This window comes from Cuculus canorus, chromosome 3 (assembly GCF_017976375.1).
Source record: "Cuculus canorus isolate bCucCan1 chromosome 3, bCucCan1.pri, whole genome shotgun sequence".
NCBI lineage: Eukaryota > Metazoa > Chordata > Aves > Cuculiformes > Cuculidae > Cuculus > Cuculus canorus.
In genome coordinates this window covers 87,182,424-87,208,617 of record NC_071403.1, presented here as the reverse complement: position 1 = coordinate 87,208,617, position 26,194 = coordinate 87,182,424, and the positions used below count along the sequence as shown (strand labels likewise).

At 39.9% G+C, this 26,194-nt stretch overlaps 1 protein-coding gene across 11 annotated transcripts in view; it reads left to right on the top strand.

Moving 5' to 3' along the window:
• The window catches only part of EHBP1 (EH domain binding protein 1), a 219,885-nt gene that overhangs the window by 48,799 nt on the left and 144,892 nt on the right, over positions 1 to 26,194 (top strand). For all 11 annotated transcript variants that reach the window (XM_054062090.1, XM_054062084.1, XM_054062083.1 and 8 more), the window contains exon 5: positions 847 to 900. In XM_054062090.1, coding sequence (XP_053918065.1) covers positions 847 to 900 — 54 coding nt within the window. The remainder of the gene's footprint in view (positions 1 to 846; positions 901 to 26,194) is intronic.

Genomic DNA, 26,194 nt, shown 5'->3' with positions numbered 1-26,194 from the left:
TTGAGATATAGCAAAATGATCGTGTTCAGAGAAAGCCTAAAGCCACATTCTCCTAATGTAAAAAGCTGTTTTGCAGGAGGAGTAGAAGTTACTTTGTTACAGTTATTCAGAACTAGGGTTGTATGGTAAAATAATGAGACTCTTTTAAGAAATAAATTGTTTCTTTTTTAAAGTAGGATCCTTAAAGGAAAAGACTTAATGTATCCACCATTATTTTAATTTCAGGCAACAACAATGAAGACCACACCACCAGACTGTGATAGCTCATTAAATTGGAAACAAATGCTAACTATATTAACCTTGTTATTTATTTTCCTGTTGGTGAAAATGTTTTCTGATCTTTATGCAATAGAAGTGTTGTGAAGCCAGGATAGGTGCACTTTGCAGTGAAATTAAGTACTGTGGGGAGCTGTGACTTTGGATTTCTGCTCATACTGGTGGAGTCTGGGCACAAAGAGGCTGGGTGATGCCTTCTCCAGCTGGGAGAAGCAGTAGCTTCCTCCTCTGTTCTCTGCAAGGTTAGATTTGTTGTGTTTATTTGGGAGGTGGAACTTAAGAATCAAAGAGTGATTTATATCTTTTTTGCTCTGTATGAAAGGAAATGGGATTACAGCCCTTTAACAGAACCAACCTCATGTTTGTATCTGTGGGAGTCTATTAAATCCTCACTGGCGGTTTTACCCCAACTTGCTCACCGTTGAAGCCTACTTTCTAGCTAAAGTATTTCCCTTTGTCATCTTCAGTGGGTAAAAATATATCTATGAGTAAATTAAAATCTTGGCTGAGTTACAATTTCTTGCACTCTGGATTATTTTTAGACTTAAGCTCTCTGGTTTGTTTTTCTAGGATCCCCATGCTGAAGAGTTTGAAGACAAAGAATGGACGTTTGTCATAGAGAATGTAAGCTGGAATGTCTTTATGTATAAGACTTAATGATTGGAAAGATTAAGGGGTGTCCAAATGCTGAAAAAGGCTTTGACTAAAATTTGCGCTGCTGAACCACAGTAAAGCTTTGCTCTATAGTAATAGGGGCTTATTAAAATACCTATTGTTATCTTACAATTAAAATACTGGAGAGGGGAGTACTATACTACGCTAGTTTAGATTCCTTCCCTGTGAGCATTGGTCTTCCTTGCATTATTTTGCTATGAGCAATGGAGTAAACAAGTCAGAGCTGGGTTATGACTCATTGTTTTACAGGCTATGACAAATTATTTTTCTACGAACAGGGCAGTGAGCAAGTTAGAGCTAGGTTATGCCATCTACATTTCCCAAACAGCAGTGCACCCTTCCTAGTTTTAAATGCTGCTTGTTAGGGAAGAGCACAATTTCATTACGTGTGCTTTATAGGTGAGGAAATTGAGGCAGGTGGAGAGGTGGTACCAGGCATGATCACCTGAGATAAGCGCAAGAGAATGATGCTGTGCTTCTGCTCCCTGAGATCCCAGTCTCGCTGCCTGGGGAACAGTCTTATTCACCCAGTGAAAACCCAAAAGGTGGCTCCTGTGAGTTTCTGACTACTCCAAGTCAGGAGCTGCTAGAGCTTCCCAGAGAGCTGAGCTCCTGAAGTCTGTACAAACAACACACTTTGGCAAACAGCAAGTCTTAACATTGCGTAGAGCAAGTGCTTCATTAAGTACTTTTTTCCTTTCCCTGCTCTGTCCTGGGCTGCAGCTTCCGCTCTGGGGCTGCCTGGGCTGAAAAACAAGGGAGCTGCTTTACCTGGAGTTTCCTTGGAAAGGAAACTTCTTTTTGAGATAGATTTTAAAGTACTGTAGTCTCAAGACAGGGTGTTTTTCTCTCGTTAATGTAGGCACATTATCGACTGTTTCTCAGTAAAATAAGTTAATTTTTATTTATGTTGTTTATAAACAAAAAACTGCTGCTATTCTACCACACATCACTGAAGTGTGGGGAAGCAATGGCAGTTGCATGTTATCTTTTTTTTTTTTTGCCTTAAAGTACTGCTTTTTCTTTCTTGTCGGTATTAAACTGATTTGGATGTCCAAAACTGAGGTTTATTCTGATCACCAGTGGCATTTAAGAAGGGCTAAAAGCAAAGTGCTTAATTTATTCTTAGTGTTTTTAAATGTCAAGTTTCTATTTTCATTTGAGACTTAGAAACACAAAACACAGTTTAGTTGCTGTTTCCTGGAGTTTTGTTTTCTTTCTCACTTAGTTTGTTTTAATCAGGGAAGTCTCCGTCACCACTTGTCGCTGTACAAGTACCTCTAGATAAAACACTGTCAGTGTATTTCTCAACCAACCTCTTTGGGTATAGTTGGACTTCTGTGGCGGCTCAGCATATTTTTTTTTCAGCAGTTTATAACGGGTATGTGAACTGTATGTCCTGATTTATAACACATAGCTTTTCTTTGCGTGTCGTATGATATATAAAGGTGGCAGCAGTACATCTGCTGCATGCTGTTCTCGCTGTCAGCCTCAAACCTTCCCTGATCTGCAGTGGTGCTCGCAGGGTGGGAGATGGCTTCAGTTGCTGTGCCCCACAACATGGCCTCCACCAGAACAGTTCCTAGATGTATTAGTGGCAGAGTAAGCTTTTGTTATGTGCAAACTTACTCTCTTCAACCTCAGTTATGCCATTAGTTCCTCTCATAAGAACTGCCACATAGTCATTGATGTTTATCTTTGGATTAGAGGATATTAAATATAAATATATCCTCAGATTAATAAATTAAATAAACAGTTTTACTACCAAAATTGGGAGCTAAAGCAACTATAAAAATGGAAAACTGGTTGCCTTTTTTTCTTGTGCCTTTTTTTTAATAAAATGAAATACTATTGAAATCTGTAGCTATTGCCAAAAAAATCTTTGTCTGCAAATATACTTGAAAATATGGAGAAACTCTTTTCCAAGAGTAACAGCTCCACTTAGTGGTGGATGAAAATATGTTCATCTGTTTGAGCAAGTAACCAATGATACAATGGGTGGTTGACATTTCAGAGCACAAAACACCTGCTTGTTAAAAATCTGGGAGCCAGGAAAGCAGGAGGCTGATCAACTCCCTCCTTAAATTATCGACATTTATCCCTTTCAGGCCTAACGTATGTTTTGCCTGGAATTAAAGGAACATATTTATCATTAAACCTGGCAAGAGCAGGTCACCTTTGGGAAGTGTGGGGACATTTACAGACCTTTGCATGCTTTTACGTTTTGTCCATGTGTATTCTCTGTCCTCACAACCTACAGGGTTTCTCTTCCTCCTTGGTTAGCAATGCTCAGAACGCAAAATACTGAAGTCTGAGAAGTTTGTAGATGTTCTTTTGTTATGAAGCAATCTGAATTCTGCTAAAAACATTTATTTTGTGCTTTTTTAAAATAACTATTAGAAGTCAGTCTCCAAAATAATTTTGTATGGCTGAGCAAAAATCAGATCAGAGAGATTCAGCTGAAGTTTGATACTTCTGCTGGCAGATGCTACCAAATTAAAACTGAAGGTTTTTCTGAACTTTCTGAGGAATTTCTAAGTAACTGTGAGCTGTGAGGTGATTTGTGCAAGATAACCATGCTGTAAATGAAAATGAAGCAAGGTATTTGCTATTTTTTTTTTGTTTGGGTTTTATTTTGTTTTGTGTTTGAGGTTTTCTGTGCTCTGTGGGTTGTTTATTTTTGTTTGGGTTTTTTTTTAATGCTGCAAATACATGTACTTTGTAGTCCGTCACTTTGGTTATTGTAGGATTTTTCCTAACTGTATTTTTAATGTATTTGTCACTCTGTATTTGTATTCTATTAAGTGAACTTTGTTATCTACAGTGTGTCTAATACATAGATAATTTGATTAAAGTGTGTTTTCTTAATATTTAAATGTTGATATTCGTTTTCCATCAGGCTCTTCCATGTCTTTACCTGCTTTAGAGCAGTGTTCTTTGTATATTTACTGCTACCTTTCTTTAATTTCATCTTTACTTAACTGCACTCTGAGTATTCAATTATCTTTTTCCCCCGTATGAGGCAGTTCTTGGAGTTATCTTGTTTTTTGTGTTCTTCTGAATAATAACATTAGATGTTCAGATTTGCTGTTGCAAATTGGAGAGCAAGAAATTAATAGCTAAGAATAAGACTTGCACACCTGCAGAGAGGTAATAGGCTTTCAAGATCTGATAGATTGGCATTAGTTTATTTTACCTATTCAGGGTAGAGAACAAGAACTAGTTGCCTTCCATTTGAAAATGTAAGCCACTTCCTCCAGTAAGTGACTTTTCTGTCTCATTGCTCCTATGGGTAATTTGAGTATGTGCTGTTTCTGCACTTGGTTCCTTTCACTATCTGAGCTCCAACTCCCAGTGTTAAATCAGAAGTTAATGCTGAAAAAATTCTCCTATGAATTATTTTCTCGTGGTTTCTGGTGCACCGCTGCTCAGCAAAAGGCTGCTGTGTGGCAAGAAACTCCAGACACTGCAGTCTGCACGCTCTCCCACTTTAATAAAAGAACAATCTTTTTGTCTTTTAGCAGTAAAATTGTTTTCAAGTAAAGTGGCCTGTGCTTTGGTGATCGTTAAGCATCCCCTTGGAGGTGCCGGGAGGATGGTAGCTAGTGAGTTTTAGTCAACTTGAAATGCCTCAGCTGCCTCTCTAAGAAGAGTTCAGCTGGTTGGAATTTTGGACTGTGTTTCTTGATCTCTGGAGATTGTCTAGCTAGTGGAAGAAGAAAGCGACAGGAGAGAAGAGTGAAGGTTTAAATTGGTCCAAGTATGTTGCAGCTTTCGCTGGCTTTATGTACAAGAACTTCATCTAAAATAAAGGTATCTGAGGTGATAGAGAAATGTCACTTTGCTTCCTGGCATGCTCAAGGCATGTAAGAGCATGTAAGATCATCCACTGAGGACAGACCATCACATTTACCTGTTTCCTAACAACTTTGTAGGCAGCTATCTTCCACATTCTTAAATGAAACTGAAAAAGTCATAGGATGTTTTCAGAGGGCAAAAGATCTGGCCTATAAAACAACTTTTCCAGCTTTTTGTAGGAAATAGTTTTCAAGCCCGGATTTTACCTCTAGTAGCTAATAAATGACATACTAGTATATTCCGAGGTTCATTGTAGGTTTCTCCATCTTCCCTCCTGTGCCTTGGTTATTCACGGGGCCCAGGGCTATGGTGAGTAAGCCCTTTCCAGTAGCATCAATATAATCAAGGCACTGGCAGTCATCGTTGATACTAACTCCGTTCCTCCTTTTATTTAGCAGGCCCATTAAAGCATGGTCTTTGCTAACTACAGAAGAGGACATCCCTAGTTTGACAGCTGAATGGAGAAAAATGTCCTACCTGTTTTTGAAACTTTGGCTCATAGATTTGTCTAGGTTGGGACTGGAGGCAGCCTCACCTGGCCTGTTGCTCCAGAGCAGCATCATTCCAGGCAAACACTTGCCTAAACTGTTTTTTTACAAACTTTTTAAGGTGGGGTCCCTGCAGCATCTCCAGGCAGCCTGTTCCGGAGCTCCATTGCCCTTGTTATTGGGGATGGTTCTGGCCTAGATCTCCACTGGTACAGTTCACGGCTGCTACTTGTCTCACCAATTATGGCTATGGAGAACAGATTCTGCTTTCTGTGTGGCTGGAGGCTTCCTCCTTTCTTCTTGCCTCTGACTGTTCAACCACAATAATGTGATAGTGGTTACACTGGGATTTCATTTGCCTTGATTGCAGTAGCAGATCAATAGCGTTCTCTTTCTAAGGACTCATCTGTGTGATCAGGGTCCTGTTCTGCTGGCACTAACCATTGCTTTCAGGGACCAGCAGCATCCTGCTCTGCCTGTACACCATCACCTGCCTGGTTGAAGCAGTGCCCTGAATTTCCAGGCTGTTCTTGTGTTGAGATCTTGGAAACTGAACTTGCTTCTGCATCTATCCTTTCTGGAGAACCTTTTGAAATATTTTGATGTCCCTTCTTAGACCACTATTTTATAGTAGCACCTTTTTGAATATTAAGGTAATGAATAGTGAAGAAAACCATGCCAACCGTTGGAGTTCAGACAGTGATTTATTGTCAGATGTACATCCTTCTGTAAGATTAATTCATGCTTCCACTCATTTTCTTATACCTTAACTAATAAGGGTATTCTGAGTGGTTTCTCCAGGAAGATACATCCAATGAAGCTGCTGAACTGAGGGGGAAAAAAAAATTAATTCGGTGATGACTGTTTACACTAGCCTACAGCAAACACTTATTGAAAATAATGAGTTTAAACTGAAAAAACAAGATATGTCTTTTGCTTTGGTCTATTTCTCTTGCATAACTTCAGGAACCCTAACCCAAAGAGAGTTCTATGCTGGCCTCTCCTCAAATATGGGCAAAGCCTGAAAAGAAAAACATTGGAAAAAGTTACAGAATATTTGACATAACCTAGTTTCATCTTATTGGTACAAGTACATTGTTTTGTGTGTGTCTCATCATTCTCTATTGTGGTTGCTTACGATTATTTCTCATTTTGAATGCGCTAAATCACGTTATATCGCTGACGGGTTTGGAGAGTATTTTTCTCTCTTAAAATGCCTATCTGTTATTTTTAGGCATGACAACACAAATAAAAGTGATAAATAATGTGGAAGTAATGGGAAAGAGGAGAGCAGGTAGATGGGATGTAGAAATGAATTTGTTTCTAGTCTTAAAGGTGACCAGTTTTAAATGTGATTTAATAGAATTTGGTATTAGCGAGAAGTTAGATTTTCATCAGATATAGTTCAGAATATGTTGTTCTTCCAAATGAGGCATTTTGAGAAATTGCAGCTCATTTGAACGGTAATTAGCCCAGAATTTTGGTAAAATCAGACTTTTATATTGGGTGTTTAAATCCCTTTTATCACAGCACTGCTGCCACTAAGTTCACAAGAGCTTTATATCAGAATAAAAGCCCAAGTCTAGATGTCAAATCTTCCCACCTGTTTCTGGAAATAACTGTTGGGAGGTGAATGCCAGTGTAGCGTAGTGAATTGGAATTCTAAGTACCGTCAATGCAATTTGCAGAAAGAACCTGAGGAGAAAGACTGGCATATGGAATAACATGATTCCTTACTTGCTGATCAGTTGTTATACCAGAATTTATTACAAAATCTTGGTTATCTCTTCTGGTGAGTAGCATGTTGGAGCTTAAGTTTAAATTAGCTATTTTGCTTTACTTAACGAAAAAATCAATCGAAAAAAGCTCTCTCGTTCATTTTGTATTTTCTGCTTGAAATAACTTTGTGCTTAAAATAAGAACTGACCAGGTTAGCATTTTTCTGAACTAAATGCCTGTATTTAATATGTTTAGAATAGGGAGCTCATAGTTCAGACATGCTTTCCTGGTCCTTTAATTCCCCTGTCATATTCTGCTGTATGTGATTATGTGAACTGTGACTGTCTGTCTGTGTAAATTAGGCTGGGTGTTCTGCTCTAGATATAGCTAGGAATTAAATGCTGCTTTGTCAGCCATCTCTCTCTTGCTCTGATTTGTATGTAATGTAGAATCACAGAACTTGTTTCAGTTTTTGCTTACATTAAATATTTAGCACTTTGATCTAGTTGAGAAATGTCCAAGATTAGGTTTTTGGAGCAAAAGTTGTGGAAATTATTATCTTGATTGGCTGCTCCAGCTCTGAAGTAAACAAGATTGGAAATGTCTTTAGGAGGCCCAGTCTGTGTTTTTTGACTAACACATTTGTATGCACCACAGTGGCATGGATATGCAATTTTAACTCGCTGTAGAATGTGATCTGAGGCAGGATCTCAACTCCTGGTGCGGAGCAGGAGAGAGGCTGATGCGCAGACCAGATCGCCCTTTTTGGAGTCCGTGGGTGTGGGTGAGTCTCCTGCCTGTCCCTGATGAGCTCAACCATCCTCTTCCATGAGGCACCATCTCAAAAAATTGCAGAAGGTGACAGAAGTGGATTGCATGCTTGAATTCTGCTGGAGAATTTTATAATACACCAAGTGCTGTAGGACAATTTGGTACCATCTGTATTTAGTGCAAGTGTTAGGTGAGCAAGTCATGGAAGAATGGGAAGTTTAGGGGTGTTTTCCCCGCTGCATGGTACAGCACATGGAAAGGAGGCAACAGCAGTCCTGCTTTTAAGCAGGCATTGTGGAGGCAAGCAGGGTGTGAGCTTTTCTGAACAGCTCTGTCCATTTCTTTTCTGACCTGCACAACCCCTGCATCCCCAAGCAAAGCCTGCTAGTTTCTTCAGATGGTGTTCCCTCATGCCGTGCTGCTGCTTAGTCTGCAATGGGCATTTTACTTCTGACCAAAACAAGACTGTGACCATATCTCCTGAAATTAGGGCCATCACTAATCCTTTTTATCATTAATGTGTAACAATCTATTAAACCAGAGCTGTGAGATGGCAAAAATCTTATCTAAATGAGCATTTTATATGGATTGTTGAAAGAACTTTTAATATCTAATTAACTTTTTACACTTTTAATACCTTATTTATCTTGAATCAGTAAAATAGAGTATGAGATGTATGTCCATCCAACTCTTCTCTCCTGTGTTTTTCAAGAATAGTTATGAAAATTTTCTTTTGTTATTTGATCTTTATCTCCCAAATGAAATGCAGTGCCCAAACTGCCCTTTAAATAATGTTGCTTCTGACACTGTGTTAGTAACTGCGCTAAGTGGATCTGTATCAAACACAGTTTGGCAGATGATACAGCAGTTTTGAAAACTCCAGTACAGCATTTCAGTTTAAGATTTACTGGAAAAGGACATGTCTTATTTTCTGCTATTTATGCTACAATTACATGAGCGACTCTTGTAAATGGAAGATGGGGAGAGGAGGCAGCTGGGCGTTGGGCAGAACTGCCTGGGTATTAGACTTGAGCTTTATAAGCTCAGTAAGCATGGTTTGCCGTAGCATTTACAATGGAACGAGTGTGATGACATGTAATTTATGTGGTTATTATTGATTCACAGTAGTAAAGTACAACTGTTTTCTAAATTGCTAGAACCATTTCGTATGGGTTTGAGGGGGAGGTTATTTCCTGCTAGAAGAACGTGTCTCCTCTCCATGAATGCGCAGTGCCAGGCAGCTGATCGGAGTTCTGTCAGGGGTATTCTTTGCCAGCTGGAGGGAGGAAGCTGATAAACAAGGCAGACAGCTTTAGAAACCAAACTCTAATACTACATTAGGCATGTTTAAAATCAGCAGTGTCTTTCAGCCACTCTTAGCATATGTTTATTCATAGAAAATCAGCAGTAAAATATACTTGCCAGCACATACACAAGACAGAGTCTGCGTGAGGCCATTTCTCTTTCAGACATCAAATACGGAAGAGTGTCTTGGTAATTGTTTTACAGTGGGGTTCTAATCATACTCTAGGCGTAAGCTGAGCCAAGCGACTTGCCTTTTAATAGAAAAGTATTTGCTTTTAAGCTTGTTCAGCTTGCCACTTTTTTCTGGTTTTATATATCTGAGAGTGTTTTTACATTTACATGCAGTCACAGATATGCTTTTGCTCTCGATGCAGGTCAGAATATCATTATGTAAAATGCCACTGTCTGGGGCAACATTATGATAGATAAATCTCATTTTTGACCTGGTAACTGTACAATGTTAAACAGGATATGTTGCAGCCATGTAGTATGAAATATTCAGTCTGGAAAATGGGAAAAATGACAACCCATTTAATGAAAAATATTTTTGACATGAGTCACCTTCAGAGGCACATAATCTGGGAGTCCAATTGACTGTGTGGTTGATTTGAGATAATACCTTGCAATTGCATGTGCACAAGGTATGGAAATAAGTGTTAAAACTAGAATTAAAATATCTGTTATTGTGTAAAATGTAGTTCTGCATTAAGTAACTGGATAGGATTGTACTTGCCATTGCAATTTAAGTCGGAGCATATTATTGTAAAATAGCAGCTGCCAGCTGACAGAAAAATAAAAGTTGTGGCTTCCTGAAAACCTTTGTTATTAGGACAACCACCTGGCAGTGTAGTAACACTGAGTGTTATTGCATTCAGCCTCTTAATTTTGGTTGTAAGCTGTCTTAATGGAGTTTAATATAATAAAAAGTAATTGACCTCCATAACTTGGTTGATGCCATTTCATTCAGATTTTTTCCACTCCCAGCATGTTCTTCATTCTGCACCATAATACTGTTTTTATCATATGAAGCTTCTCCTTTCTTGTTGTTTTGAATTATCTGTATCTGGGCCGCATTGCTTCTTGAATTTTGAGAGGCAGCGTAAATGAACTTTTTCTGGTTTAGCTTAGGTGTGGTGGCAACGTGGGACTAGGCTGGAAAGATTGCATGTATAAAATGGCATTGAATAAAGTGCCATAAAGTGACGTCTTGTAGCTGTTCAGTAATTTCTGTGGTTCTGCATACTAGCATAAATAGAAGATAAAACTGAATTTCTGCCAAATTTGTACCCCATACAAAGTTGCAATCCTGAGCTCAAAGATTGCTCTTTGGAGCCCAGTGGTCTGTACTTAAGCAATGTTTCTTTTATTTTCCACTGGCTTGAAAAAGGAAATGTAATGATGTACCAAACATGATGACTTTAAAGCCAAAAGATGATAGAGTTGTATGTTACATTGTGCTGTTAAATAGTAATATTTCTGCTTCTGGTATGTGTTTTTGTAGACCAGAGCCGAGACTGACTGGATTGTCCTTACTGGGACTGTAGCAGGTTGGCAGATTGGCAGATTGAGTGTGAAGGACACCAGGCTCTATAAATTTATTTTAATAGCCTGTGATGCAGTGCTCAAAATAGGAGTCTGCCAGGTCTGGCTCTGAGGGCTTTGCCAGCTATAAACAAACTTATTAGTTTTCAGAGGTTTTCTGTAAAGAGTCTCAAATTTTGCATGTAGTTTTAATGATTTATACTGTAAGAGCATTTTGCTCAGGAAAGGATAACATGTAGGAAACTCTCTAAAGCTTTGCCTCCGTGAGGAAGACTGTATGGGCAGGTAGCAGGGAAGACAGAAGCAGAGAGAATGAGCTGCAGCTGGACCAAAGTGGGGAATAAGAGTGAGGGAAATGCTCTCATAGAAGTAGCTAGGGTACATGCCAAACACCTGAATAATAAAGGCATTGGGTATTTGCCTCCTGGAGCAGCCACAGGAAGGATAAGCTGAGGGAATTTTGTCTATATATTTGTCTATGAAAAGGCAAAATGGAGTATTTGGAAAATAACCCTGAAAATCTGTCAGCAAAGAATTAGTATAAAGTTTATGTGCTTGTTGTTCTATGAATCATCTGTATAAATCTTCCCCATAATTAGTTTTAATTCATGTTATATAACTTTAATTATATATTATAACCAAAGAAACTCATCTATTAGGAAGGATTTTGAGATATTAAATAAATAGACTGCATAAATAACTAGTATGGACACTGTTGAGGCAGAGTATTATCTTGAAGGATATTTGAGGTCTGTGGAACAATTTGGGTGTTTCACCTGGACTTAGTGAAATATTTCTGGTTTTGAGGCAGCCTCCTTCATTGCTGCATCTACATCTTTTTTCTGTAGCCTTCCCTTTGGATAAAGCAGACCTCTGCTGCTTCATGGGAACAAACTCTTTCTCTCTTTTTTCTTTACTTCTGTAGCTCTTAAGTATTGTGCAGTTCTTTGGGAAGTAGCTTAGCATATTTCAAGCTGGTTCTTGATAATTTCTGAATGTGTTTTTTTTCCACCTCTAGTTCAGTCTTTGGAAGTTTAAGTACAGGTTTCCTGTGAAGGGTCTGCGTTGCAGAATCGGGAATTCGGCTGACCTACTGAAGTAAGCAAGTGCAAGAGGGACAGGGGAAACGCATAGTCAGTTATGAGGGAGAGCATGGGGAATTTTAAGGGCTGACCTCTTTGTGCATTACAAATTCTACTTGTCTTTGGTCCACGACACAGATGTTGCTTTACAGTTGATGAAAAAATTCATTATTGGTCTTCACGTGTGCATTGTAACTGTATGCTTCCTTGGAGTGGCTGTGGTAGGCGTCCACAATCCAGGTATGAGTGGTTGCCTGAGCTGGTGGCAGGTTGTGTGGACAAACCAGATGTGAGAACATGGCTGCTACTTTGGGCAGATGGGAATGATCTCGGGAGACTTTGGACCTCAATTTGTCTTGAGCATTTCTTGAGTATGGACATTTCTTTGTTAGTACCACAGGAAAAATACAGTTGAAGTTACATCCTTAAAAAGTCAGTGTTTGTTCTGATGTGGTCATGGCTGCTCAGCTTTTTATACTTTGGAGCCAAAACCTTTCAGAAATTAGGAGAAACATGTCTAATTTCATCAGTTACATTCAAAACAAATTTTCTGGGTATTTTCTTTGCAAGTGCCAGTTTGAAGGTGTTATTTTAAGTGATGGCTGAGTTCTGGAAGTCATGGTGTGGATGGTCATGATCTGGTGAGATCTAACTGGGTAGTCCTCAGTCTCATCCCCACCAAGCAAAACTCTTCTGTGTCCCATTGCATTTGCAAAATATTTTTCCTAATTAGCAAAGTTACCACAGTTTTTAGAAAGACACTATTTTTCATTGGAAAAATATGTCTTGATGCATGGGAAAGTGTTTTTTTCTTTGGTTTTGGGTGGTTGATTTTTACCCAACAGACCAAGTTGAGTAGAAGTAATGTGCTGTGATTTAGAGCTGGTAGTATATGGATTAAAAGAAAATGCTTAAATATGAAATAGATTCTGGCTATAGAGTATTTCATTTGGGAAAGCTAATTGTTTGGGTCAGATTGAATGCTTGTGCCAGAGAACAATCTATCACATCATCTTTACTTCAAATTGCTGAGTAATGCCAAAGATACTCATCACGATCATTGCAGGCAAGAGCTCTCATATAGTTTTCAAATTCAGTATGAGTGTAGATTAACAAGTAATCTGTAATACAGTTCGATTTGAAAATGGCTGTGCTGGCACAAGTGATTGCATTTACTCTCCTCATCTTCTGTCAGCCTCCCACTCTGTAGCACCCATCTTGTCACATTGCTAGCTGAGAGGCTTTTCAGAGGTTATTAAGGCTGCTCTCAACTCGTTCTCTAGTGCACAGTGATCAGTGGCTGAGCATGCGACTACTGAAGCAATCCTGGAGCCTGCTGACCCATCCGGTGGGAGACGAGAATGTTTCCTGTGTGGTGGTGCCAGCTTTTGGGCTGAGCTGTAGAATCTAAAAGGAAGGAAATGAAATTGCTTGAGACCACAGTCTCTCAGCATCTGAATTTTTCTGAAAGCTTTAAATTATGGCAGAATTTAATTCCTCCTGTATAGTGCGTCCTGGTGAAACCCCTAACATTGCTGGTAGTGTGCTACAACCACTTGATGGCACCCTTTGATTTGGTACATAGCTCATTAGCTGTAGCAGAGTTGCAGCGTGGCTGTAGTATTTGTAATGGAATAACACATAAGAACTAAAGACTGCAAGGTATCTAGTTAATGTAGAGATGAAATGAATGAAACAGCAAGGCTAAGCTTTCCTGACCCTTCATGAGAGAACAGATGAAAAAAGGAAGAATAAGCTATTGTGCCAAAGGGAGATGATGAAATTCAAGATCCACACACATAATCTCTGGCTCAGCTTCTGAAATGTTAATCCCTGGCTAGAATTATTTGAGCTGTAGATTGCAATTTATCATCAAAATGGCACTGTGTCAAACAATACTTCTTGTATGTGTGATGTTTAGAACTATCCAATTTTAATATAAAATGGTTCACAAAACACTAACATTTAAGTAGCAACCCGTTAAGCTCAGGATGTTTTTGCTTGTTTCTGTAGACCTGTGGTAATCGTGTAGTTACATTCCCTAGACCACTCTTAGGATCTTTTACTAGCCCATATAGTATGTTTTACGGAGTGATCTGTTTCAGTCTCAGCAGTGACAGGTGATGGGACTGCTTAATACTAATTCTAGCAAGAAGTGGTCCGGGTTCCCATCTACAAGAAGAGTTGCAGGGAGGATCCAGGGAACTACAGGCCTGTCAGTCTGACCTCAGTGCCGGGGAAAGTCATGGAACACGTGATCTTGAGTGCTGTCATGAAGCACATACAAGAGAACCAGGTGATCAGGCCCAGTGAACACGGGTTCACGAAAGACAGGTCTTGCCAAACTAACCTGATCGCCTTCTGTGACAAAGTGACTTGACTACTCGACGAGGGAAAGGCTGTGGATGCAGTCTTCTTGGACTTCAGTAAAGCCTTTGACACGGTTTCTCACAGCATTCTGCTTCAGAAACTCATAGCCTCTGGACTGGACAGGTGCACACTCTCCTGGGTTGAAAACTGGTTGGATGGCCGGGCCCAGAGAGTGGCGGTAAATGGAGTTAACTCCAGCTGGAGGCCAGTGGGGTTCCCCAGGGCTGGGTACTGGGTCCAGTCCTGTTCAATGTCTTTATCAGTGACCCGGATGAAGGCATTGAGCTCACCCTTAGCAAGTTTGTGGATGACACTAAGCTGGGTGGAAGCATGGATCTGTTGGAGGGTAGGGGGGCTCTGCAAAGGGATCTGAACAGGCTGGACCGCTGGGCTGAGACCAATGGCATGAGGTTTAACAAGGCCAGGTGCCGGGTCCTGCACTTGGGGCACAACAATCCTATGCAGTGCTGCAGACTAGAAGTCTGGCTAGAAAGCTGCCTAGAGGAGAAGGACCTGGAGGTCTTGGTTGACAGCCGACTGAACATGAGCCAGCAATGTGCCAAGAAGGCACAATGGCATCTTGGCTTGTATCAGAAACGGCGTGACCAGCAGGTCCAAGGAGGTTATTCTCCCTCTGTACTTGGCACTGGTGAGACCGCACCTGAAGTACTGTGTCCAGTTCTGGGCCCCTCACTACAAGAAGGGTGTTGAGGCTCTGGAGTGTGTCCAGAGAAGAGCAATGAAGCAGGTGAAGGGGCTGGAGAACAAGTCTTATGAGGAGCGACTGAGGGAACTGGGGTTGTTTAGCCTGGAGAAGAGGAGGCTGAGGGGAGACCTTATTGCTCTCTACAACTACCTGAAAGGAGGTTGTGGAGAGGAGGGAGCTGGCCTCTTCTCCCAAGTGACTGGACAAGAGGGAATAGCCTCAAGCTCCGCCAGGGGAGGTTCAGGCTGGACATCAGGAAAAAAATTTTCATGGAAAGGGTCACTGGGCACTGGAACAGGCTGCCCAGGGAGGTGGTCGAGTCACCTTTCCTGGAGGTATTTAAAGGACGGGCGGATGAGGTGCTGAGTGGCATGGTTTAGGGATTGTTAGGAATGGTTGGACTCGATGATCCAGTGGGTCCTTTCCAACCTGGTGATTCTATGACTCTATGATGTTTTATTTGAGGTGCTCAGTTAATTTTTACAACAAAGATATCTGCCAAAAAATTTGCTCGTGGCTTAAAAATCTCTAGGATTTGAGATTAATGTTTTGCCAAGTTGTGTGAATCATTATTTTGAGGCTACAAAAAAATATTTTCTCGTTATGTTTTACAAGCTGGAACACCCTTCAGGATTTTTTTTTCCCTTGCTTTTAAAGAATGCCAGTAGAGGAAGTAGAAAAATTACCATCTCAGTAAGGATAAAGTATTCTGCTCTAAAATTCACCCCTCTCTCCTTTAGAAATCTTAGTATTTCACACTGTAGTCTGTTACTGAGTATAAAAGACCTGATACCTTGAGTAAATGGAATTAGGATAAGTACAGCCCATAGTTTCTGAAATGTAGGAGTGTGCAAGACAGCGTAACTATTAGAGAAGAATATTTAAATCCAAAGATACATTTAGAAATATGAATTGCACTTTTCGCCCCTAGTACTAAGGCTTATTTGAAAACCAGCATGTAATGTTATTGCTACAGCAACACTCAACATGCTTTAGTGCTGCTAATAAACTTATTGATGTGTTTATTTTTAAAAGTAGCCACTGTATAAGCATGCAATTAAATTGTGTAAAGCATTTACAAATACAAAATACTTTAAAATTAGAGGTTTTTGTTTTAAGTCTTACATTTTTTGCTTGGGAAAGCTGAGAGACTGAAGGAGGAGATGGGAGGAAGTGAAGTGGAAACCCTTTCAGTTCAGCAAATTCATAATTTCTCTGTAGAAGTTGTTTCAGAAGGTGCTGAGATTTGAAGCATAAACTATTTGGTGATCTTCATGTGTTTAGAAAGTCTCTTTCAGCATGGTAGTAATTAAAATTTCCTCTTAAAATATGCCAGTATCAACAGGGGATTTTGAAAGCCTTTGGCCTGTTTGGTTAGCAGGTATATATCTAGCCAGCGTTTCGGAATCGCAGGCCTGACTGAGCAGTCAGGATGGCTGTGAACTGAACTATGAAGGAGACATTTGTCTTGGAGTGGGACCTTTTGTGTTAATCCTTCCAACCTTTATATCAGAGCATTTAGTGATGGTATTTAGCCAACGAATAACTTGTATTGTGCTCTTGTGATCCCCCTCCATCAGAAATGAGCGTCTGTGTGGAATAAGTATCAATGTTAGATAAGAATTATTATTTTATTTTATATTTTTCCTGCACTGTGGCCTTTTTTCCTCAGACGCTGGTGCCTTAGTAGCACATATAGTTTCGAGATTAATATTTATAAGTGGATACTCAGGAGATGAAGGTGATTACATTGAGTGTGCAGCTGTTTATTTTTGCATGTGGTTGTTTTCTGTGCACCCTAGATAAACATGTTATCAGACTCTATCTGAGCACAGATATTCAGTTCTTAAAATTACGCATACTGGTGAAGCTTCACCACTGCCTGCCCAGCCCAGATGCACTAGGGCCAGAATATAAGAGCACTGTCACCAGAGTTTTGCTGCTTTAGAAAAGGTATTTTTTTCCTCTGATTACCTTTTGCATGTCTCTGGTGTGAGCTGCTATATCCGATTGCTATTTCTGGTTTGTGCTGCTGCATCAGCCTTGGTATTTTAGCTGTTCAGGCTTGCACTTCCTGCCTTGCTGGTGTTGTGTCTCCCTGTATGTTGCACAGAAAACAGGCATGCTTTCAGAAAATGGATGTTAGAATTACACAAAGGCATATTCTCTGCTGTAGCATCTATTTCTGTTGCATCTTAAAACCAGTCATCCCTTCGTTGAGTCTGTGACTCTGGTTTTTGTTTTTGTTAAAAACATGTTCAAAACTACTACATGATTACTAGAATCAATAAAGTAATGTTTCATTTTTCCACACTGCTATGAAAAATAAAACTTACATTTGATAAAAGAGGAGTTCAAATTTGTACCAGATATTTTGACCCCTGAATATCATATGAATTTGAAGGTCAGATTTGATCAACTTAGTAACACGGAGTTAACACAGAGTTAACACAGAGTTATTTGTTTGTTTCTTTAAGATTCCATTACACATGAGGCACTTCATTAAGATACTCATGTCCTGTTTTACAGCGTGGTGGTAATTAAACAAATATAAAATCTGTCTTTAAATGAGAAATTGTACAGAAGCAAGTCACAACAAATCTCAATAGTGTTTTCTGTGTTCTGGCTGGAAATGGTATGAAATAGTCTGTTAAGGAACAGCTTTTAATTGTGTCCAGGATGTGTATGTGGATTTTGCTGTCAAGCTTTAAAAAATTTTCTTCTATGTGACATTTTTGAATGCCACACATAAAAAGAACAAAGCAGGTTTTAGCTTCTTGTCTCTGATTGTTTTAAAAGTAATCCTACTGTGTTTTTAGAGCTCTAAATATCAGGGAGAAAAAGCAAACTCAAACTGTTTGTGTACAGTGCGTGTGGATTTTTTAATTGAAGCGAAGCTAATGGATGTCAAGAAAACTTTGTTCTGAGCTTACTGTGATATCTGGCTTCTTTATTTCTATATAGGGAGTGTACTAAAACTAAAAAGTGGTAATGAATGTCTCTTATTTGAGTTTATCTTTTGAAGGAAACCCACGTGCCTGATTGGATTTTGACTTGGTAAAATCAGAATTGAACAGATTTTTGTTGTACATATTGTGAGTTTCTGCATTTCCAAGCTAATTGAATGTAAAGCATCGCACAGAATTGTAATGTTTGCTGGTGAACCTGGACGTACAATAATAATTACTACATTGAGGCTTGCTTTCTGTGGAGTTGAAGCACAACAGTGTACCCTTGGTTTTATTTAGGGTAGATCTGGATTAATGGTGGCTTACAATTATTACTCACAGGGCATTATCATTTCAGATCTGTGCATCTACTTTTAAGGTACGCCAATTGCTGTAATTAATTAAAGTGCTGCAGATGCTGCTGGTTAAGCCAATTTAAAGAACAGAGCGTGAATTTCCAGTTATGTGAGCTAGATAATGATAATGCCTTAACGTGGTAGCTGCTCTTGTGAGCCAATTACTGCTTGAGATAGCTGAAGCAGGGCTGTGGTTCACTCTCTGCCGTCTCCCGTTCTGAGAGTGCACGTCCCCTTTATGCCTTTTACTGCTGAGTAATCTTAGTTTACCTCCCTGGTTCTGGGGTGGTCCGACTGACAGCTTTTACTCTTAATAAGCTTAGAGGTAGTAATCCAAGTCCTGTAGGTCACATGTACAATATGCCTTTCAGTTTCATTTTTTTCCTGCTCTAGTTTTGCCAAAACATCAGTCTGTCTGTAATATTATATGAGTGCTATTGCTAACTACCTGGGACTGAAGCACTAGTTTCTGGTAACTGATTAATGCAGATGTCTCATAAGTGTTTTTATGGGACAGTAATTATGAGATTGTCTGTTTGGTTTGCTGCTTTTTTTTTTTTTTTTTTAAGTTTTCTTTTATTATGGAATATTTTTAAGTAAGGATGGATCAAATATTGAATATTAAATAAAGCAGAGGGGATTTTTGTTTTCCCAGTTCCAAAAGTTAGGCTTACTTCACAGCCAAGAAATGGAAAATATTTTCATTAGTGAGACTCTGTATTTATTAATTTGTTCTTGTATTTGTTTTAGCTGGAAACAAATGATATGCTAATAAATAAACGATTAGTAACATCTTTGCTTTTTGTACACATATGAACTTGGTTCTAGGAGAGCTTCGCCAGTACTTTTTGTTTGCAGTACTTTTGCCTGTAACACTCCAGGAAATTTCCTGATGTAGTTGGAATGTGGAAAATAGCATATTTTAAAAGAATGTATATAAACGGATTATGTGAAACTGACAGTTACTTTGTAACACTTATTTTTTGTGAATTATGATTTGTTCAAGTCTGATAGTAATAGAAGTAGATTTTACAAATAGATGGGAAGCTGTATAGTATGTGACATATTTGCTGTTTGACTTGCCAGTGCCTACTTTCAAGTCACAGGCTTAAATTAGGGAAACTGTGCCGTGAAATATTTCTGTGTTTTTGGAGTCAGCTATACAATTGTCGGATATATTTGAGTAGGGCTCATAATGTGCTGATAACCTCAGGAATGGCAGCCCCTTAGGATCATGGGGCGGCTGAGCCTTAAGAAAATGAGTGCAGTCGAGTTTATATGCAGAATGACGAGAGAGTGGAATTTTCCTAGGTTCGCAGCAGAGAGAACAGCTTTTCATCCTGGATCTGTAAACATAAAGTCTTAAAGATCTGTGAGAGCTCAGAGAGCCTGGTGTAGGTGCATGGAGAATGGGTCAGGGACAGAAACAGGGGAGCATTGTTTTGTAGTAGTTGAAGCTTGGACCCAGACAGAGATGGAGGAGGAAATTGGCTGCAGAGGAGAGAGTCCATCGTTTCTGAGAGGGAGTGGAAGAGAACAGAGCACACTGCTAGATGTCTCTGGCCTCATTCCAGAGAGTGGAAATAAAGACAAGAAAGTGCATGTGAGCGTTTATTGCTTTGTCTTTTTGTGTGCTCTTATGTGACCTGAAGCAAAGAAAAATGTCTTTTTGAGGAACCTTAAAAAAAAATCATCTTTGTTTCACTTCAGCCATCCTCTGTCTGCAGGGACAGGGAGCTGAATGCACACAGAATGCACACAGACTGGGAAGAGTGAATCTCTGTAAAATACTGGGAAGCCTGAAAATGCAGCCCTCAATCGTTCTGTTGTGCTGTTTTGGCAGCAGTTTGCTGCTGCCAAAACGGGTGGTTTCTTGCTCCTTTCTCTCTGCTCCTCACTTTGTGCTGCTGCCCCACCAGCACACCAAAGCTGGTGCTCACCTGGCCTTTGGAGAGCTCAGATGTCTTCCTGACCCAGTAGATACTTGTGGTGAGGGGTTTTTCTGGATGCGTTTTCCGTTGGATTAGTGAGAAGAAACAGGTTGTGAAAGAAGAGCCAGTGAGGGGCCAGAGCTGGGGTGCAAGTCGGAAGCATGTGGTTGGAAAAGCAAGTTGCAGGAGGTAGGTGAGTTAGGAGCTGGAGACAATCTGATCGGCTGCAACATCAGGTAGAAGTTGTCATCTTTTATGTCTGTTCTAGATGAGAGAACTGCATGTTTCTGGGAGCCCTCATCTTCTCATTCACTGCAGGATGTTGCACCACATTTTGGCTGCTCCAGATGGGCCTGAGTGCCTTTGCTGGCCCTTTCTTGTACTTGTAGTGTATCTGCAATGGAGGTACCTTCTTCTGGACAGGTCTCATGTGCTTCAAACGGCTGCAGGCTGACAACTGTGTCCCCCTCACAGGTTGCAGAGACCTGTTGCTCAGAGGTCATGCTGTAGCCTGCTTGGAGCAAATCAAGTTTTCTGTCTTCTCTGCTGCTGTCCTCTCAGCTGGCACAGTGGTATTTCAGGGGCACACCAAGACATCAGCTTCTTTGTGGAGCACTAGCCCTCCTTTCCAACCCCACCTTGCATAAAATTTCTCTTGGTAGGGCTGTTTCCTGCCTCACATCATGGTAGGACCCTCTCTCCTTGGTAGTAAGATGAAAACCCAAAGTTCATACTTTGGCTTTGTTGATGCTCAAGATGGACACTTAATAGGCTTTTTTTTGTTACACAGAGAAGTTAGGGGAGGTTTTATCCAGGTGTGGTACCATTGATTTGTGTTAGAAGTTTAGAGAAGAATGAGACTGTGTTACCTAGGTGAGATCTGTGGCTTAGGAGTCATTCTGGCCGGATCTCCTCCCAACCTGGGCGCACTTACTGCTGTACAGTTACAAATTAAAAATAAATTACAAATAAATCCCCTGTTGCAAAAGGATGCATAGTACTCTGTGCGCACGCGCTGTAACCTTGAGATAGAATCTCCTGTTTTATAAGGGCTAATAATTTGTTCCCAGATTTAACAAGGTGCTTAATTGCATGGCTTTCTTTAACTTGATTTAATCACCAGTGGGTTGTATGCTTGAAGTTGCATGTACTGAAATACCTTCCCAAACTGAAGTGTGTCCTGTATCGGTATTTAATGAACATGGAGAATTTATGGGCCTTGTAGACAAGCTTTTGTGTATGTGTTGTCCTATGATAGCTGGAGTCAGTAACACCACATCAGGGGCAAACTGTTAGTTAAAAGTGGCTGTAAATTTCCATAAGACTTTGCCAATACATCTTCATTTTCATTATATTTTTCATGCAACAGAAGAATCCTGTAATTATGACTTGCTGACTGTCCTACTCAGTTTTATGGTCCTTTTTTTTTTTTGATACATTTTATAATGCAAGTTATGTGCCTTGAAGGGGGAATGTTTAAAGAAATCAAATTGTGGGGCAGAACTTTGAAATTCCTCTTTATTATATGAATAATTGTTGCTGTTTAAGACTGCAGCACATTCTTTGGGACCTAAAGCTTGTACTGCCTAGTACTTGGTGAAAAGGAAAAAAAAATGGTGTATCAAGTTTTTTGCAATTATAAATCTGGTAAAACTTGTTTAAGAAAGTGTTAGCCCAAAAACACGTACCTTTTGTCAGTATAATATGCAGCCCTGAACACAACTCTTTTTATCAACCGTACAGTGTTTCATATTTAATCGACATAAAATGAAGTGCTTCCCTCACATGAATGTAACACAGATCAAGTCTCAGCCAAAGCAAATAAAAGAATGAATGCTTCGTTAATCATCCATAACTAATTTGTGCATACACAGAAAAAATGAAATCTGTTTTTGACAAGAGCTTTTTCATAGAAGCAGCAAGGGAGAATTGAACATGTAATGTGTATTAGTTATAGTGAATTGCAGCGGGGAGATCTGAGATGTTTGCCTGGGACCTTTTCTATTTCTTGATAGTAACAGCATTTAACAGAAACCAAAGATAGGAGAAGGGAGGGTATTTTAAGTCGTTTGCCAAAATATAATAAGACAAACCTGTGCTGAAGCAGACATGGATGGGTTCTTGTATGCCTGTATGCCTTGCCAGATATTCATAAGTATTGCAGGGAACTGCCACATATCTCTGTGACAAACTCAGCTAATAGATAATACACAGTGAAGAAAATGTTAAATGCATTGCTTCTTTGCACAGGCAATATGATTGTGTTGCTCTAGTGACAGTGTGGTTATGGTTGATGGGGCAGCTTCATTACAAGACCCTGTTTTCAGGCTATTCCAGCTTTAAAAGAAAACACCAATACACCCATTGGACTGCAATTTTTTTTATGCTTGTCAGCCTTGAGGTGAATTTTACTTTCAGTGCTAAGAAATCCGTTTAGCTGTTTCGCAGACTGAAACAAATTTGGAGGGAATTGATGGGCTTTTAAAAAATTGAGGTTTATGTTTATCACAGAGCTGCATTTTGGAATGCTCTGCATTTGTCCCTGCAGTTAAAATGTAGATTACATTGTTTATAAAAACACGTATATCAAATAAGTAACTGCACCTGCACCATACACTGTTCTCACTTTTGTGTGTGCAGAGGGTGTGCCAGGAGTGATGTCCTACATGTGTGAGCATGCCCCTGTTCTAGCTTCACACAGATCTTAATTTTCAGCTCCCTCCCTTTTGCCCTAGTTATATACATGCCCTTTGCCCCCAGCTTCTTCCTGCATACGTCAGACTCGAATCATGTGTCAGATGTACAGCCTTGGCTGGGTCCAGCGATTCAGTATTTTTTTCTTTGCTCTGTAGGGAGGAGTGCTGCCTGCAGGAACCATTCCTTGAAAACCACACTGCTCTTAGAGAACAGCCTGAAGTAGATTTGCATATTAAAGTTGTCTCACCAAGATTCTTGTCCCTGATATTAAGCTGCAGGTTTGGGTAAAAGCAATAGTAATAATGTGGCGTGGGCAAGAGACCTGTATGCTTGTATGAAGACATCTTCTTGAAGAGCCAACTCTTCCAGGATGAATTTTGTGATTAGTATCATGGCCACAGAGCTGTGAGAATTTGGGTGGTCTTGCAGCATGTCCTCATGCTGCTACCTGGGAAATGCCATGGGAGGGAAGAAGCACCAGCAGCTCCGATTGTTTTTTCTGTAGCTTGGGGGACTTTTCCAACTGTGTTATATCCTCTTGGGATTATGTATTTCAGTGGGTTTGGCACATGCTTAAAGTGAAATTGTGAGCAAGAGGGAAGAGAATAAGAAAGCACAATCAGTTTAATAATAGAGATACATTTATGCTCCAATCATAACCGAGACATTCACTTTGAACAACATCATGCTGTTTTTTTTTTCAAAGTGGCCTTTTACCCTAATCCTAAAATATTACCAATATAATAAATAATTTGATCCAAGGACTCTGGTTCTGACAAAGAGAACAATCGTTATGTGGGCATCACTACTCAGCCCACAACTGTTGGTCATTACAGACTGTACACCCATTCATTCTGTGCTTTTGTAGGGAAGGGCAGACTTTCAGTACAGAAGCAGTATAACATAACTGTCATAATGACTTTGCTTGACACCTTTAAAAGCTTTTCTGTGTCATAAGGCTTGCAAATTTTATGTCATTTAATATTGTGCATTCAGTCTATGGAAGTTTTCATCAGATAATAGCACACTGATATTTTATGAAACTCATCTGAACATCTATACTAGATAATTAATTTTAGACAATGTTGCACATCATCTTAAAATATAATGTTTTCTGGAAGGGTGAAAGGAATTAGATTAGGTCACTGGAACAGATAATCTTTTGACCTTGTTTCTTCTTTATGAAGTGCTACCTCAAACTTGCGTCCTTGTTGGAGATTACAAAGGAGATGAATAATATGTTTACATTTGAAAATCTGTTTAAATAATCCGGAATTAATTCTGGGGTCTGTATCATGTGTGTATTCCTCCATGGCATTTGTTTCCTCAGGAGAAGAGTTGCAGGATGGCACGACCAGATATATGGAGTTGTAGACCTTTCAATGACTTCTTAGTCTTATATAGAATTAACATTAAATATTCCCTACTGAGCTTGTAGTATTTCCAACCCCACCTTTATAATGTCAAAGATTCTGGGCCTTTGTCTTCAAGTGGCACCAAGATAGAGCAAGCAAATTTAGAGCCTAGAATGAAAAGTGAAAAGAAGCTGTAAGCAACAGGAGGGCTGTTCACATCTGAAACCAACAATAAATAGGTAACTAGCTTACCCTTTTCTTAAAAAAACATTTATTTTTCTGCTAAAGACTCTCTTGTGAGGGGATGCAAACTGGACATCTCTCTTGTGTAGCTATTTGAAGGTTCAGTAGAACCATTCATGGGATGTTCCTGCATACAGCAGATGAGCAACAGAGTGAAGCATAAAAATGGAGACTTCCTGCCAGACAAATCAGAGCTGAAGGGCCAGACCCTAGAAGGTGAGCTTAAATCTAGATTTTATAACAGGGGTTGCCTGTTACTTCAAAACCAAAGTGAAAACCAGAAAACGACCTGCGAGTCCCCTTAGTCAATATATGGAAAAGTGTAGAGTTGTGTTGCTGAGCAGTGAATAAAGTTGTGGGTATCAAGTCAACTCCACTGTCCTCCCCCTGAAAGGAAGATGTCTCACATAATCAGTTTTTCTTACTCCAATTGCAGCTGAAAATTTGGGAGCCAACTTTATCATCTGCTGTTTCTCCTCTTCTAGCATTAGGTAAATTATCTGTATTTCAACTTTGTTTTGAGCTCAACTCTACAGAAATACTATACAGTTATACAATTAACTCTTCAAAAGCGGGGAGAATAATAAACCCAAACCAGGCAGAATAGTGTTTGGAAGTGCCCCAGCTGAAGTGGTGTGTGGGCGTTGCTCTCAGAGTGTGAGTGGCACACTGTGAAGCATCCAGCTCAGCAGCACACAGCACGCAGGAAATGAAGGACTGTTATTTTCGGCCAAACTGCCAGCCCTGCATGCGGTGCCTTTCCCAACAGCCAGCCTCACCTGCCATGTGTCAGCAGCAGCTCAAGCCTGGACTGTTTTAAATCTGCTCCTCTGAGAGCAAAGGTTTGAGGATTTAAACAGCCAGTGCGTAATAACAAGTTTCTCTGTCCATTTCAGCCAAGCCTCTGTGAGATTGTGTCTTGTGTCCATGGCAAAAACAAAATTCTGCATGGGAATTACAGTAGGACTTCTGCTTATAGTCTTTACTGTCTAAAAATGATTTAATCTCCATGGCTTTTCCTTACTAATGATTTATGTAGTAATACACACAGGCTTGCATGTAGCTGCACTGTGTACCTTAGCAGACCTAGGGGAGATGGTCCTTTAGCTGGCTGCTATGGCGTTTGAGGCCAGGAAAGGAACAGACAGTCCCTACCATGCAATGATCCCACCAGGAGAGAGCAAACAGCTGTGTAAGGGAAGCAGAGTCCCAGGATGTTACTGAGCTTGGCATGCTGGGATCTAGGCATTGCAGGAGAGAATGTGATTTTTGTTGCTGCTAGGTGCTATAGGATAGTCAGGTATTCCAGGACTCCAGAGTGATATAATACAAGCTGTATCTCTGCAATCCCAAGCAAAAATTCATGTACTTTATGAAACTACAGTAATGTTTTCATAGAGCATAAGGACATACAGAGTTTAGCAGGTGATTGGAGGCATCTGACAGTAAATTTAAACTCATCATTAATGGAAGAAGAGAAACTCACACAGCATCTCTAGAGGAAGCAATCTGAAAGAGCAAGGACAGAAGAGCTACAACTACTAGACTAAATGTTTCTTGACATCAGTTATCAGTTTCATTGCATCCTTCCATGGGAGAGCATTCAGGAAGTGTTCCTGTTTCACTAAACAGGAGAAAGCAACTAAGACTTTGTAAATGGACGCAGACAGCATTTACCCACATCATTTGCCAGATTGAGTATTTCAGGGTTCAGTTGTTCTCTGCTACTTATTAAAATTGTCTGGCTCACCTGTAAACTTTTCTCCCTTGTCCTTAGTAAGCATCAAGCTCCCTTTCAGAGAGGGATGCTTATCTCGTGGTGTTGGTGTTTTTGGAGTGACCTTTTAGTCTGAACCTAAGGTATTACCAATA